General features: G+C 49.6%; 1 protein-coding gene, 1 long non-coding RNA gene and 1 pseudogene across 4 annotated transcripts in view; 1 reads left to right on the forward strand and 2 right to left on the reverse strand.

Moving 5' to 3' along the window:
- Positions 1-156: 156 nt before the first annotated feature.
- Positions 157-1,972, reverse strand: LOC306643604 (transcription factor Jun-like; annotated as a pseudogene). The gene has a single exon. The product of its transcript is annotated as a transcription factor Jun-like (transcript).
- Positions 1,973-8,016: 6,044 nt separating this feature from the next.
- LOC306643490 lies at positions 8,017-11,860 on the forward strand. Its single transcript, XR_013758951.1, has 3 exons — positions 8,017-8,144; positions 9,552-9,800; positions 10,240-11,860. It is a non-coding gene; the product is annotated as an uncharacterized lncRNA (long non-coding RNA).
- FAM228B (family with sequence similarity 228 member B) overlaps positions 8,144-12,361 on the reverse strand; it is a 37,341-nt gene continuing 33,123 nt past the window's right edge. For both annotated transcript variants that reach the window (XM_079109629.1, XM_079109630.1), the window contains exons 8-9: positions 11,854-11,961; positions 8,144-9,360 (exon numbers count right to left, since the gene is read on the reverse strand). In XM_079109629.1, coding sequence (XP_078965755.1) covers positions 9,111-9,360; positions 11,854-11,961 — 358 coding nt within the window. In that variant the 3' untranslated portion in view covers positions 8,144-9,110. The remainder of the gene's footprint in view (positions 9,361-11,853; positions 11,962-12,361) is intronic.

Below are 12,361 nucleotides of genomic sequence, written 5' to 3' on the forward strand. Positions count from 1 at the left end.
TTAAACACTTCTGGGTCTTTCTCGCCCAAAGTAAGGGACTCCATCTACGCTATGCTCAGGTGCCTGGTCGCTAAGTAGATTAATTTTCTATTACATTATTTTTATTATTATTATTATTATTATTATTATTATTTGCGGTGCTGGGGATTGAACTGAGCTATATCCCCAGCCCTCTATTACATTATTGATTTAACAGGTTCAAACATCATTAATGAAAAGCGAGGAAATCGGTGTTTCTATGACTATCTTCTCTCCCTTCTAATTGGTAGTAGTGTATACAACACTGTAATTCTGTCCCATGACCATGACCTCATGTTTGTTTCAGTCTCCTACAGTTTAGAGTCCATGGTCCCACTGAGTCCTTTTACTATGTATTTTGGAAGTATCTTGACCCAAGTTCTTGAGTTAACCAGTTTTTCAAGAAGAACCCTTGAGAGGCAGTAGGTAGCTCAGTGGTGTAGCGCTGGCCTAGTGTGCACCAGGCCCTGGGTGCATCCCCAGCACTGCAAAAACAAAACCATTCCTTTATATTGCCAAGCCATATTCTATTTTATGGACAGATCACATTTTATTTGATCTACTTACTAGGTAATGGGCATTTATTTGATTGGCTCCATTTTGGCAATTCAGAATACTGCTGCTATGAATCTCTTTTGTTACATTCCACTGCTTAATTTTTTTTTGAAGACAAAATATTTAATCTTGAAAACAAAGTTGACCAAACAGAGAAGATGGTAAGAAATCATGAACAGAATCTACAAGAAATATGGGATATCATGAAAAGGCCAAATTTAAGAATTATTGGGATTGAGGAAGGCCTAGAGAAACAAGCCAAAGGAATGAACAATTTATTCAATGAAATAATATCAGAAAATTTCCCAAATCTGAAGAATGAAATGCAAAATCAAGTACAAGAGGCTTACAGGATTCCAAATATACAAAATTACGACAGACACACACCAAGGCATATTATGATGCCACCTGTTCCCTGAGCTATTGGCCGTGGAAGCCAGCTCCCAGTTCTGCGCTTTCAAGGTTTTCACTTTTCCCTCCAGCCTGGCGATTCTCTCCAGCTTCCTTTTCCGGCACTTGGAGGTGGCAATGCGGTTCCTCATACGCTTCGTCTCCGCCTTGATACGCTCCTGGGACTCCAGATCGATGGGAGACAGGGGCCGCGACTCGCCAGGCATCTCGGGCAGGTCTGCGGCTCCTCCTTCAGGGCCTGCAGCCCTGGGTGCTGCACCGAGATCTGCTAGGGCAGGTGGTGCGGCAGCGGCTGCTGCTGGGGCTGAGCGGGAAAGCCCAGCCCGGCCCGCCTAGGAGGGCGCCCCGCCGCCGCTGCTGCTCAGCGCGCCCGGGTTGAAGTTGCTGAGGTTAGCGTAGACCGGCGGCTCCCTGTGCAGGCTGGCGCTGAAGCCGCCACTGCCGCTTCCGCCCGCCACCGAGGCCACCTGGGAGCCACCATGCCCGCCCCGCTGAGCGGCTGTGCAGCCGACGGGACGCTGGGCAGCGTGTTCTGGCTATGCAGCTCTGCCAGGGCGCCCACGAAGCCCTCGCCGAAGCCCTCCTGCTCGTCAGTCACGTTCTTGGGGCACAGGAACTGGGTGGAGGTCCGCGTGGTAGTGAGGTGCCCGTTGCTGGCGAGGTGAGACGGTCCGAGTTCTTGGCGCGGAGGTGCGGTTTCAGGCTGCCCACCGGGTCGGCTAGGTTCAGGGTCATGCTCTGTTTCAGGATCTTGGGGTTACTGTAGCCGTAGGCGTCGCTCTCGAACTGGAGGAACGAGGCGTTGAGGGCATCGTCGTAGAAGGTCGTTTCCATCTTTGCAGTCATAGAACGGTCGGTCACCTCACGTGGGGTTAGTTTGAGCTGTGCGCAGAAGTTTCGGGGCCGCAACAGCGCGCTGGCAAGCGGGGGACACTCGCGCCTCCCGAGCCTTTAGCGAAGAAAGTTTCAGAGCGCGCGCCCCCGCTGGTTGATCGTTCCCAGCCCGCTCCAGGGAGCGCAGGGTTAAGATGCCGCCTGCACTCGTACTTGTCCGCTCGCGCGCGCTGCCCAGCTTTAAAAAGTCGCGGTCACTCACAGAGCGCTCTTCGGGCGCAGCCGTACCTCCGAGCCAGCTGATGAACTCGCCTCCCGGGGCAACGGCTCTCCGGCGGCGCTGGGCAGCACCGAACCCACGGTGGCGGCCGCCCGAACTCAGATGTCTGTCCCCTCCTCCGCTGCGAGGGGGAAGGGGACGCCCGGCAGCCGCGACTCGCGCTCGCCCAAGTTCAGCAACCGGTGCGAGTGAAGCTGAGCGCAGGTCTCTCCTTTCTCCGCTGCCTTCTTTTCTTTACCGTCGCCGCGGCAGCTTACGGCGCAGGATGGGTTTGCAAAAGTTCGTTCCGGGACCCGGGGCCACTTGTCCCTGGTCCTCGAGGCCGGGAAAGTTGCTTGCTGCTGCTGCCGCTTGCTGACTTCCAGCAGCGCCCAAACAGCGGGGCTCTCCTCCCGGAGGCGGCAGGAAAAGGGGATCTCCAGGCGCTCCCCAGAACACCAGCCCGGGCGCCACAGGCGTTAGCTCTAGGCTGTTGGTGAGAAGAGAAAAGAACCAAATTTGCAGCTCAGACTCCACTGCAGTCCTCCTAGCTGGCTGAGCGTCCGTCTCCCTGCGTCCGCACCTCCACTCCCGCCTCGCCGCTTCAGCTACACTCAGTGCAACCCTGAGCCCTTATCCAGCCGGAGCTCAACACTTAGCTGCCACCAGTCAACCCCTAAAAATAGCCCATGATGTCGCCCCAAGGCCTTCCCATTAGCTTGCGTCGCTCTCAAGGGGGCGGGCCCGCCCGTCGCCATGGAGAAGATTTTTCTCTGGGCCCGCGGAGGCTCACGGGATGAGGTAATGCTCCGCTGTCCTCCTACAGTTGGACGCTGCTTTCCCCTCCACGCTCCTTCCGCTCTTCCCGGGTCCCCGCCCCGGCGCGTCTTTCCCGGCCCGCCCGGTGCATTGTGGGCTGACGTCTGGGGGTTTGACTGTCTAGAGACGGTGACTGCTGCGAGCGACTGGACGTTCGCAGCGTCAGACCCAAGCGAGCCCAAGTTCAGGGCTCAGGACCAGGATGCGGGGACCTGGAAGGCTGAGGATGCGAGCCAGTGGTTCAGGGCAGAGGGCGCGGGCGGGGAACGGAGTTAGCTCCCCACGTGGGGGGCTCGGAGTCGGCGCAGCCGGGAGGCAGGGCGCCGGGGCCTGTGTCCCCCCGCACTTCCTTTGATTTTTTATCATAAATTTTACCTGGTAGGTGTTTGTGTCCATTTCTTACCCCCCCCCATTTGTTTCCTTGCTGTTTTTATGCTCTTTGGACCTCGTGCCAGCTCCTTTTTGAGGACTCCTCTGTGAATGAAGTGTTTCCTACATCAACTATTTGCAGGAAGTTTTCAGTGAAAGATTAGAGACTGCACCCCACGCTGGAATTTTCTTTTCTTTTTTTTTTTTTTTTTTTTTTTTTCCTTTTTGGGTGCTGGGGATCGAACCCAGGGCCTTGTGCTTACAAGGCAAGCACTGTACCGACTGAGCTATCTCCCCAGCCCCTGGAATTTTCTTTATAACCTAGATTTCGTGAGTTCCTTTAGCTTTTCTTCTCCTAGGCCAATAGAGACAGGCAGCTACAGGGTGGTCCAAGTCCTTCTTCTACCACTGTCATGTGAACAGACTGCTTGTGGCCAAAATGACTGCCAAGGGAGTCTTTGTTCCAGTTCAGGATGCTGGGAGCTGGGGGCCTTGTCTCTGCCTCTGCACTCAGGGTGGTCCTCGACTTGGAGAGCACTGGATCAGTCCATTCTGACACCTGCAGCCATAGCCACTGTCTCTCTTTTCCTCCCACTTTCCTGGCTTCACCTCCTATTTCATAATTTGGATTTTCGTCATCTAGTTTTCTGAGAGGTCTATTGTTGTTTCTGTTCTCCTTAACATTTCTGGGTGATTCGTAAGAATAATTGTAAATTCTTACTTGACACCACACTGTGCAGGCTGGAGATGTAAATTAAAATGAAATTAAAGAGAATGAAAATCTGGCAGTTTCAGGTAAACCCCGCTGTATGCTGCAGGGGATTTAAAAAGCCCCTCATTCTTTGGCACACTAGGACCCTCTGATTTCAGCAGCACTACTAACTGCTTCTATTGCCCTGGTAAGTTCACCTCTCTTCTTCCCTTATAGCCAGGTGACCTCGGGCAAAGTATTTCATCCTTCTGTGCCTCTATCTACACATCAGTAAAGTACAGATAATAATCCTTCAAGTCCCTTAAAAAGATCCCCTTTGCCTAAAGAAGACAAAATTCTGCTTCCCTGAGCTGTGTCCTGTGCTTTACCACCATCAGGATTCAAATTCCACCTGAGCCACAGGGTGATGTTTAGAATATCAATCTGCCAGTGAGTAGTCGCGAGGAATTTTTAAATTTTCTAGAGGATCTTGGAAAAACCAGGGGAGGATTTGTAGATGTGGATCTTAAGGGTGCCTGACCAAAGGAAACATACCTCAATTTAGAAACAAATCGAATGAATGAGACAGGAACTCACTAAGATCACTCTTATTTTTATGAAATCTGTCAGCAATGTTTTTTAACTTCTGGGGTAAATACATTTGCAATAACTGTCCATTCATGGTATTGCCATCTCTTAATTATTGTAGGCGTTAAAAATCAATGATGTTTACTGCGGATGTTTTTCTTAGAACAAGTGGTGAGTGCCTTCCTCGGTCCTCACCCTGCAGGATTCCTGCTTGCAGATAAATTCCTCTGAAGCCGCCTTCTTGTGTCCCCTTCCACTGGTCAAGAATCAGGATGTATGTTCCTTGACTGCTGAGACCTTTGGAAGGTGACAAAAGAGAAGAATTGAGTGTGCTCTGGTGGCGAGGGGTTGCAACAGCCGGAAGTACTCCCCAGCTGAGCTGAGCAGATCCCCTGAAGCCTGGTGCTGGCAGGGCCGAGTGACTCGCCCGGCAGGTGAGTCTGCCTTGGCCTTGCCTTGCCCTGTCAAGATGCAGAAACATGGAAGCACTCAGGGACAGAGCCAACCCTCCAGGGGATGGAGTGGATCACCAGTGCAGGACCCGATCTGAAGGGCCCCCCACGGGCCTGCTTTCAGAGGTCAGTACACGTGGAGTATTAACGTATACTAGGATTGTTGTAATCTAGAAAATATAGGTTCCTTTCTTTCATCAAACCTCCAGATCGCTAAGCCCCCCTCACCGTAGCTGATGACCTTCTCGCTTCATTGAGAAAACGGACAGAAGTAAGCCATCTTCCTTCACAGAATTCACCCAGCTAACACCGTCTGTGTGGGCGACTCCGCCCTCCCTCCACCCAAGGAAATGGCTGTTCCCTGGGTTCCCGCATGGATCCCCCTCCTCACCTGCCTGTGCCCTCGGGCCCCCCTCTCCAGCATCATCAGCTTGCTCTCCCCTTGGCGCCTTTCCATCAGGAATCTACAGTTATGATAGCTGCATTCCTCATCCCTCCCCATCTCTCCACTCCCTTTACAGAAAAATCCCACCAAAGGTTTGCTTGCATTCACTGCCTTCACGAGCTCACCCATCCTCTCCTGAACCCACGCTAGTCAAACTCTCATTCCAACGGCTCCACAGTGACCTGTGATGAGAACCACCAGCCGCCTCTAAGTCTTGCTGAACACGGAGGATACTCCTCAGTCCTCCTTCACTTGCCCCTTGGCAGCATCGTGACATGGCTGATCCTGCCCTCTCTTTGTGAAACCCTTTCTGTCCTGGGCCTCTGCAATACCACACTCTCCTCCTCCTCTTCCTCCCTTGCTAGCCACTCGCTCCTTTCACCTTCCACTGGCTCTGCCCCCTTGTGCCTCTAAATCTTGGAGTTCCTCTGGACTAGTCCTCCCCACCTCCCCTTCTGGCCCTCACTCGCATGTGATCTCCTCACTTCAAACAGCATGTCGGTGAGGATGACTCCAAGTCACATCTCACCCAAGGCTCTCCTCCTGTGCTCCTGCCCACTGCAAGGCCCCTCCGGGATTACAAGGCCCTGACATGCTCCTGATTTAACCTCTGTATCTCTTAGACAGTAGGTGCTATGTTCTAAAGTGAGGTGTGGAGATCACTCCTTAGGATTTGCACAGAAGAGGTGAAACTGTTTTGTGTGATGTTTATCCACTCATCCACACAGGAGCATTTAGAGGTCAGGGGCTGGGGCTGGGGCTCAGTGGTAGAGAACTTGCCTAGCACGTGTGAGGCACTGGGTTCGATCCTCAGCCCCACATAAAAATAAATAAATAAAGGTACTGTATCCATCTACAACTAAAAAAAATTTTTTTTTAAAAAAGGAAGTGCCCTAGAGGATGCTTTGCACTAACCTAGGTCATCATGACATCAGAGGTAAGAGGAGCCTGATGCAATGTCACACACCTGTAAGCCAGCAACTTGGGAGGCTGAGGCAGGAGGATCTCAGTTCAAACTCAGCCTCAGCAACCTGTTGAGGCCCTAAGCATCTTAGCAAGATCCTGTCTCTAAATAAAATATTTTTAAAAAGGGCTGGGGATGCAGCTCATTGGTGAAGCACCCCTGGGTTCAATTCCCAGTACCAAAACAACAACAACAACAACAAGAAGCATTGGGAGTAAGAGGCTTCCTGCCCCACTACCTCTCTCCTCCCTCCCACTGAGACTCTGAAGAGACTGGAGTCACAGTGGCATGACACAGAGATTAAGAAATAAAGAGGAGGACGGGAGAGAGAGGAGACATCTACCCCACTCTCCTTTCCAGCCTCAGCACTCCAGGCCAGGAGAGGAGAACTGGAGAGAAATGAAGATCAACGTTGTTGTCATTAGACCAGATTGGCCTCGTTAACTCCTGAACGGAGACTGTCTCTGTAGCCAGAAGACTACCTTCTGCAAAAGCCCAGGGCAGGAGGAAACTCCCCTGAACAGAACATGTTTAAATGGCTGGTGAAGGGAAAACAGAGTTGCTTTGTAATTACATGCAGCAAAGGCTCCTTCTGGGTGTCACGGTGGCCGGTACCTTGAACTGAGCCCCACAGAGCTCCTTACTTCTGCACTTCTGTTTCACTCGGACTTCTCTAGATCAATGAGAGGGTCCATAATCCACCCGGCCCTCAGGACAAAACTCTAGGAGTGGGGCCTTTTGACTTGCTCCCTCACTCACCACGTCAGACAGGAAGCAGCTCTGCCAGCGTGTTCACCTCCCGCGCCCGGGCTCCGGCCACCAGGCTCCTCTGCCTAGTCCCTGGCCTCCGAACGGCTCTCCTGCCCCTGCTCCTACATAACCGGTTGTATGGCAGCCTTGCTCTTCTGCGTAAAGGACTATTTAGATCATGTTTCTCCCCTACTCAAAACCTTGGAAAGGCTTCCCGTCCACTGTGCCTTTCATGCCAGCTCCCTGTCATGGCCTGTGACCCTGCCACCCCCGGCACCCACCTCCCCCAGTCTCACCTCCTGCCTTTCCCTCCTGGTTCACTGTGCTGCAGCTCTGCTGGCCTTATTTGGCTGATTCCTGAACGTGCCAATCCATGTGTCTGGACTCCCCCGGGGTCTCCAGGGCCCGCCTCACTCCCTCAGGCTGCTACACACCCGTCCTCTCTTCAGAGAAGCCTTCCCCGACTTCTCCACCCCACACAGTCCCCTTGCCCATCCCCACCCAATGACCCCTTGGCCTGTTTTATTTGCCTCACTTGCACGATGACCCCCGTCTAAGTTGTTCGGTTATCGGGTCTCCCCGGCTCAGAGGAGGTCCAGGTGCATGTTAAAACTTTGAGGAAGCAAGCACACATGTGGGAGGACACTAACACATGGCAGCACAAGGAGCTAAAACACAAAATAGAGTTTTAATAAATTTTCAGGAGTAAAAAAATCCTTTAGGGAGCAGGGACATGGAGAGACAGGAAGGAAGTCAGGTGGACAGATGGCACGCTGGAAACACAGGTCCTTCGCTTTCTCTTCTTTCCCTTTTCTTTCTGCAGGTGGTCCTTTATTGAATATTTTCTTTTGTACTTCTTAACTAGCTGGGCATACTGCTGTTGGTGTCACCTACAATGTCATCAGGGTGGTGGCCATCAACATTGCAGCCTACAGTCTGGCCGGTCCCCAGGATCTCTTGAAGGAGTCCAGAAAGTTCTCTGGCTAAAGGTCAGGGCCACGACTGTTGGGCAACATTGATAATGATGAAAAGTGATATAACCACTGTGTTTAATGTCTTTTTGTTTCTTTCTGTCTCTCGATGGCTCCTTGAGGGCTCTGATGATCAGGGCAGAGACAGAAGGCACAGCTTCAATCAGGGCCTGCCTGAACAGTTCACTGTGATTCCCAGGCCCTTCAGTCACCAGCTAGCTTGGCAATGTTATCACCAACCTTTTTGAAGATAGACCCAGGGGCTGATCTCAGGGGTCAGGGCAGATGTAGTTCTGACCTCCTGCTCAGCGCACCTCAGGATACAAACTTGATCTTGCTGGGACTGAACTTGGGCAGCATGGCAGATATTGGCTGGTGTCAGATGAATGATTCAGGACAACCGAAGGAAGCTGCACCTTGACCTCCTTTGACTGCATACGCACTATTGATTTCTAACTGGGAGGGGAAAGGGAGGCAGCGTTGGACTTCCCTAAAGCCACCCCGAAAAGAGGCTGTCTCCAGAGTGTTGGAACAGCTGGTGGGGAAGAGAACTGAGGAGGAGCCAATCCACCCAGTCCTGGAAGCATGTGGGCAAGGTCCCTCGGCTTCACTGTGGCTGCTCTAGGAGAACTCTGCTCTGTGAACACCTATATTTCTATACATTTTACATTTGGGGGCTTTTACTTTTACTTCTTAAATTTTACTACTTTAATTTAGTATTGGTCCTTTTGAAAATTTTCTGTCTTGATTGAATTAAGGGAACAAAACTTTGGCCTGGCCTGGGTATAGGTGGCAAATGGTAGAGACTGGTAGGAAAATGGGTGGAACCTCAGGAGAGGGAGCCAGGGAAATCCCGCACGGCACAGGCCCCCAGCAGAGGGCGCCGCCACGTGTCGCTCTGCCAAGTTGCAGGGGCGCAGGGAACAGCTCTCCATTCCTTCTGAATACAGGGCGCCTGCCTCTTGGCTTCTTCTATCCTACTCCCTATTGGAGGGGGTGGTCCACGGCCTCCTCTCCTCTTGGAAGCCCGCCACACCTCGGAGTTCCCGGCTGCTCAGATTGCGGTGTCTGCAGTTGCTGCCCTGGCTCTCGCCCATCGACTTCACCCCCTTCTACCTCCTGGTTGAGGTTTAAGGAAGGAAAATGTTCTTTAGAGTTGGCCTCTTTAAGACTTGGGTTCTTCCCCTCCTGATAACAGAGAGGATCTTTTTCCAGAAAGGATGACCCTTTGTTTCTGTAGGGAAGAAGCAGAAAGGAGGGAATTCCCTTTAACACTCAATTGTAGCACTTAACATTTTAATTTAAGATTGAAATTGATGAGTTCTACATGAATTTACATAATTTTATGAAAAAGAAACCCAAATAAATAAGATTACCTTACTCTAGTATTATTTTCATCTTAAGTCTCTGCTGCCTATCAAACAGCTGAGCGAAGGTCCTGAGGAGGAACGCGCCCTGGTTTGCCTTCCCTGGGACGGTCTGACTCTGCCACAGACAAGCCTGCCTCTTCCACTCCTGCTGCCATCACTGGGGCACTTCCTTAGTCCATGGAAGAGACTCCAGTCTGCCTCCTTTTTCCAGAGGGAGTTTCAAACTCTTGCCTAAAATACAAATCCACATTTTCCCCAACAAGGCCACCTTCTCCTTATCTGGGTCACACTCTGCTAACAAGAGGTATTTGAGAACGAAATCCCTCCTTTTTTCCCATTCAGATCATTTAGGATTAAGAGGCTGATTAGGGGCTGGGGAGATAGCTCAGTCGGTAGAGTGCTTGCCTTGCAAGTACAAGGCCCTGGGGTTTGGTCTCCAGCACCGCAAAACAATTAAAAAAAAAAAAAAAAAAAAAAAAAAAAAGCGGGGGGCTCATTAGCCTCAAATCTTATCCAAAGGTATTTATGCTGTTTGAGAGTACAGCAGGCAGGGGACACAGAGAAACTTACTCCTTTGGACTCCAGCATACACAACTGATTCTAAATCATCCTCTTTAAGGCCTTCAGCCACTCAGCAAATAGGGCTTAGTTTCAGTACTTCCTTTTGTCCAGCTCCTATTCAGGGAACAAAGCTGCTTACTGCTAATTTAGCTTTTTTTAAATTTAATTTTATTTTTTGGCAGTGCTGGGGATTGAACCCAGGGCCTCATGCTTGGGAGGCAAGCACTCTACCAACTGAGCTACATCCCCAGCCCACTGCTTACTGTTAAAGCACGCCTCACGAACCCTGAGAAGTGCATGCCAGTCAACTCCATCTCTGACATCATCTGTTTCTACTTCTTACTTTTATTTGTTTTTTCCTGAGACAAGGTCTGGCTACACTGCTCAGGTTGGCCCTGACCCTCCCTGCTCAGCCTCTGGAGCTGCTGGGATGTAGGCATGCACCCCCACACCTGGCTCCATCTGTTTACACTTTATCAGGAAGAGCCCCCCCCCCCCCCAGGAGTCCTGCCAGCACCAAGCATCTCTAACGCCCTCCAGCTCCAGCTGCAAGCACTGATTGATCAGATTCTGAACCTATTCAGGAAAAGGAAGGGGAAACCATGGCTGCTAACTGGCACTTTTTAGGAACAGGGACTTGTAGGTTCATTTTTCTTCCATCTTTTTTACAGCTTTGCTGAGGTATAATTTATATACCACAAAAGTCACTCATTTTTAAGTGTAAAGCCAATGGTTTTCAGTATATTCACAAAACTGTGCAGTAATGATCTCAATTTAATTTTATACCAAATCTATGGGCCCTAAAACCTCATGCTTATCTACAGTCCCTTCCATTCCCAGTCCCTGGCAACCACTAGGTACCTTCTGTCTCTATAGATTTGCCTTTTCTGGACATTTCATATGAAAATAGTCATATAATATGTGGTCTTTTGTGATTGGTTTCCTTTGCTGAGTCTAATGATGTTGTATTAATACTTCTTTCCTTTTTATTGCCAAATTGTAGTCCATCATATGGCTACTTCATACCTTGTTCATTCATTCATCAGTTGAACACTGGAGTTGTTTCCATTATTATTATTTTTTTTGGGGGGGCTATTGTGAACAATGCTGCTGTGAATGCTCATATTCTGATGTTCTTTATATGAACGTAAGTTTTTATTTCTCCCAAGCAGAACGCTAGATGTTGAATTGCAGCGTCACGGTAATCTAGTGTTCAGCATTTTGAGAAACTACCAAACTGCTTTCCAGAGTTGCTGTACTTTTTTACATTTCCTCCAGCAATGTCTGAGGGATCACATTACTTTCTATCAGATTATTACAAGTTGTGTAGTTACACAGAGAAATCTCTTTACTTTTCAAAGCATACCTAGTTAACCGAGAGGATTCCCATGTTTCGTGCATGGCTGCAGGCACGATTTCTCTGCTTATGACATCTTTTCACTCTGGATACAATACTGCAATAGCTACCATCAACCAAAACTAATCCCAAACTCCATTTATACCATTCCAATTTAACTAAAGGTTTCTTAACCGTTAACTTTAGTATAAGAGTTCAAGCATTTCCCCGATTTCTGTACTCATTATTTATATTATCTATTCCTTAAGCCAGAAAAGCCAGAGGAAAGTTGTCACCTCACCCAAACACCACAGTAGGAACAACCTGATGTCAGGCGGCAAGGGAGCCTCATGAGACCTTGGCACAGACTCTAGCAATTGAAAGAATGGCGGGGCTGACAGCACAGGCAAGCATTTAAATGAAAGGAGAGCAAAGCAAAGCTGAGGAATGGCAGGCTTACTTGTAAGTAGCTGATTTTTCTTCTTCTTGGCATGCTGTAAGATGAAGTGCTCTTGCCAAGGGTTTCAAATCAAGACTGCTATCATTAAAATTCACTTTCACTTTTAACCTTTAACAAAAGAACATGTATGAGGATGTTTTGAAAAAATACCAGGTTCAATTTATGTAGAAATTATTGTTATACACTGACTGCCTTGTATAGGTACAAAATTACCATTACTCTAAACTGGATAAGATTAGCAAAGAATATCTGAAATCATGATGGGGATTGATCTACTATTCACTGAGGACAAAGAATCACCCAGGCGAAATTTAAACCACTCCCCATCCACTGAGAGCTGACACTCTGATGTAAAAAGAAGCTGCAGAGATTGTCACTCACAAGGATAAACATAAAATGTTTTTCCCCAGAGAGAATCAAGCTTTCCATTTCCCAGTCTCCCTTGCTATAAGGTGCCAGGCAGGTGCCTTAGGTTCCTCCAGCCTTGCACTCAGGCCAGAGTTGATTG

Source organism: Sciurus vulgaris (assembly GCF_902686455.1).
Source record: "Sciurus vulgaris genome assembly, chromosome: 14".
Lineage (NCBI taxonomy): Eukaryota > Metazoa > Chordata > Mammalia > Rodentia > Sciuridae > Sciurus > Sciurus vulgaris.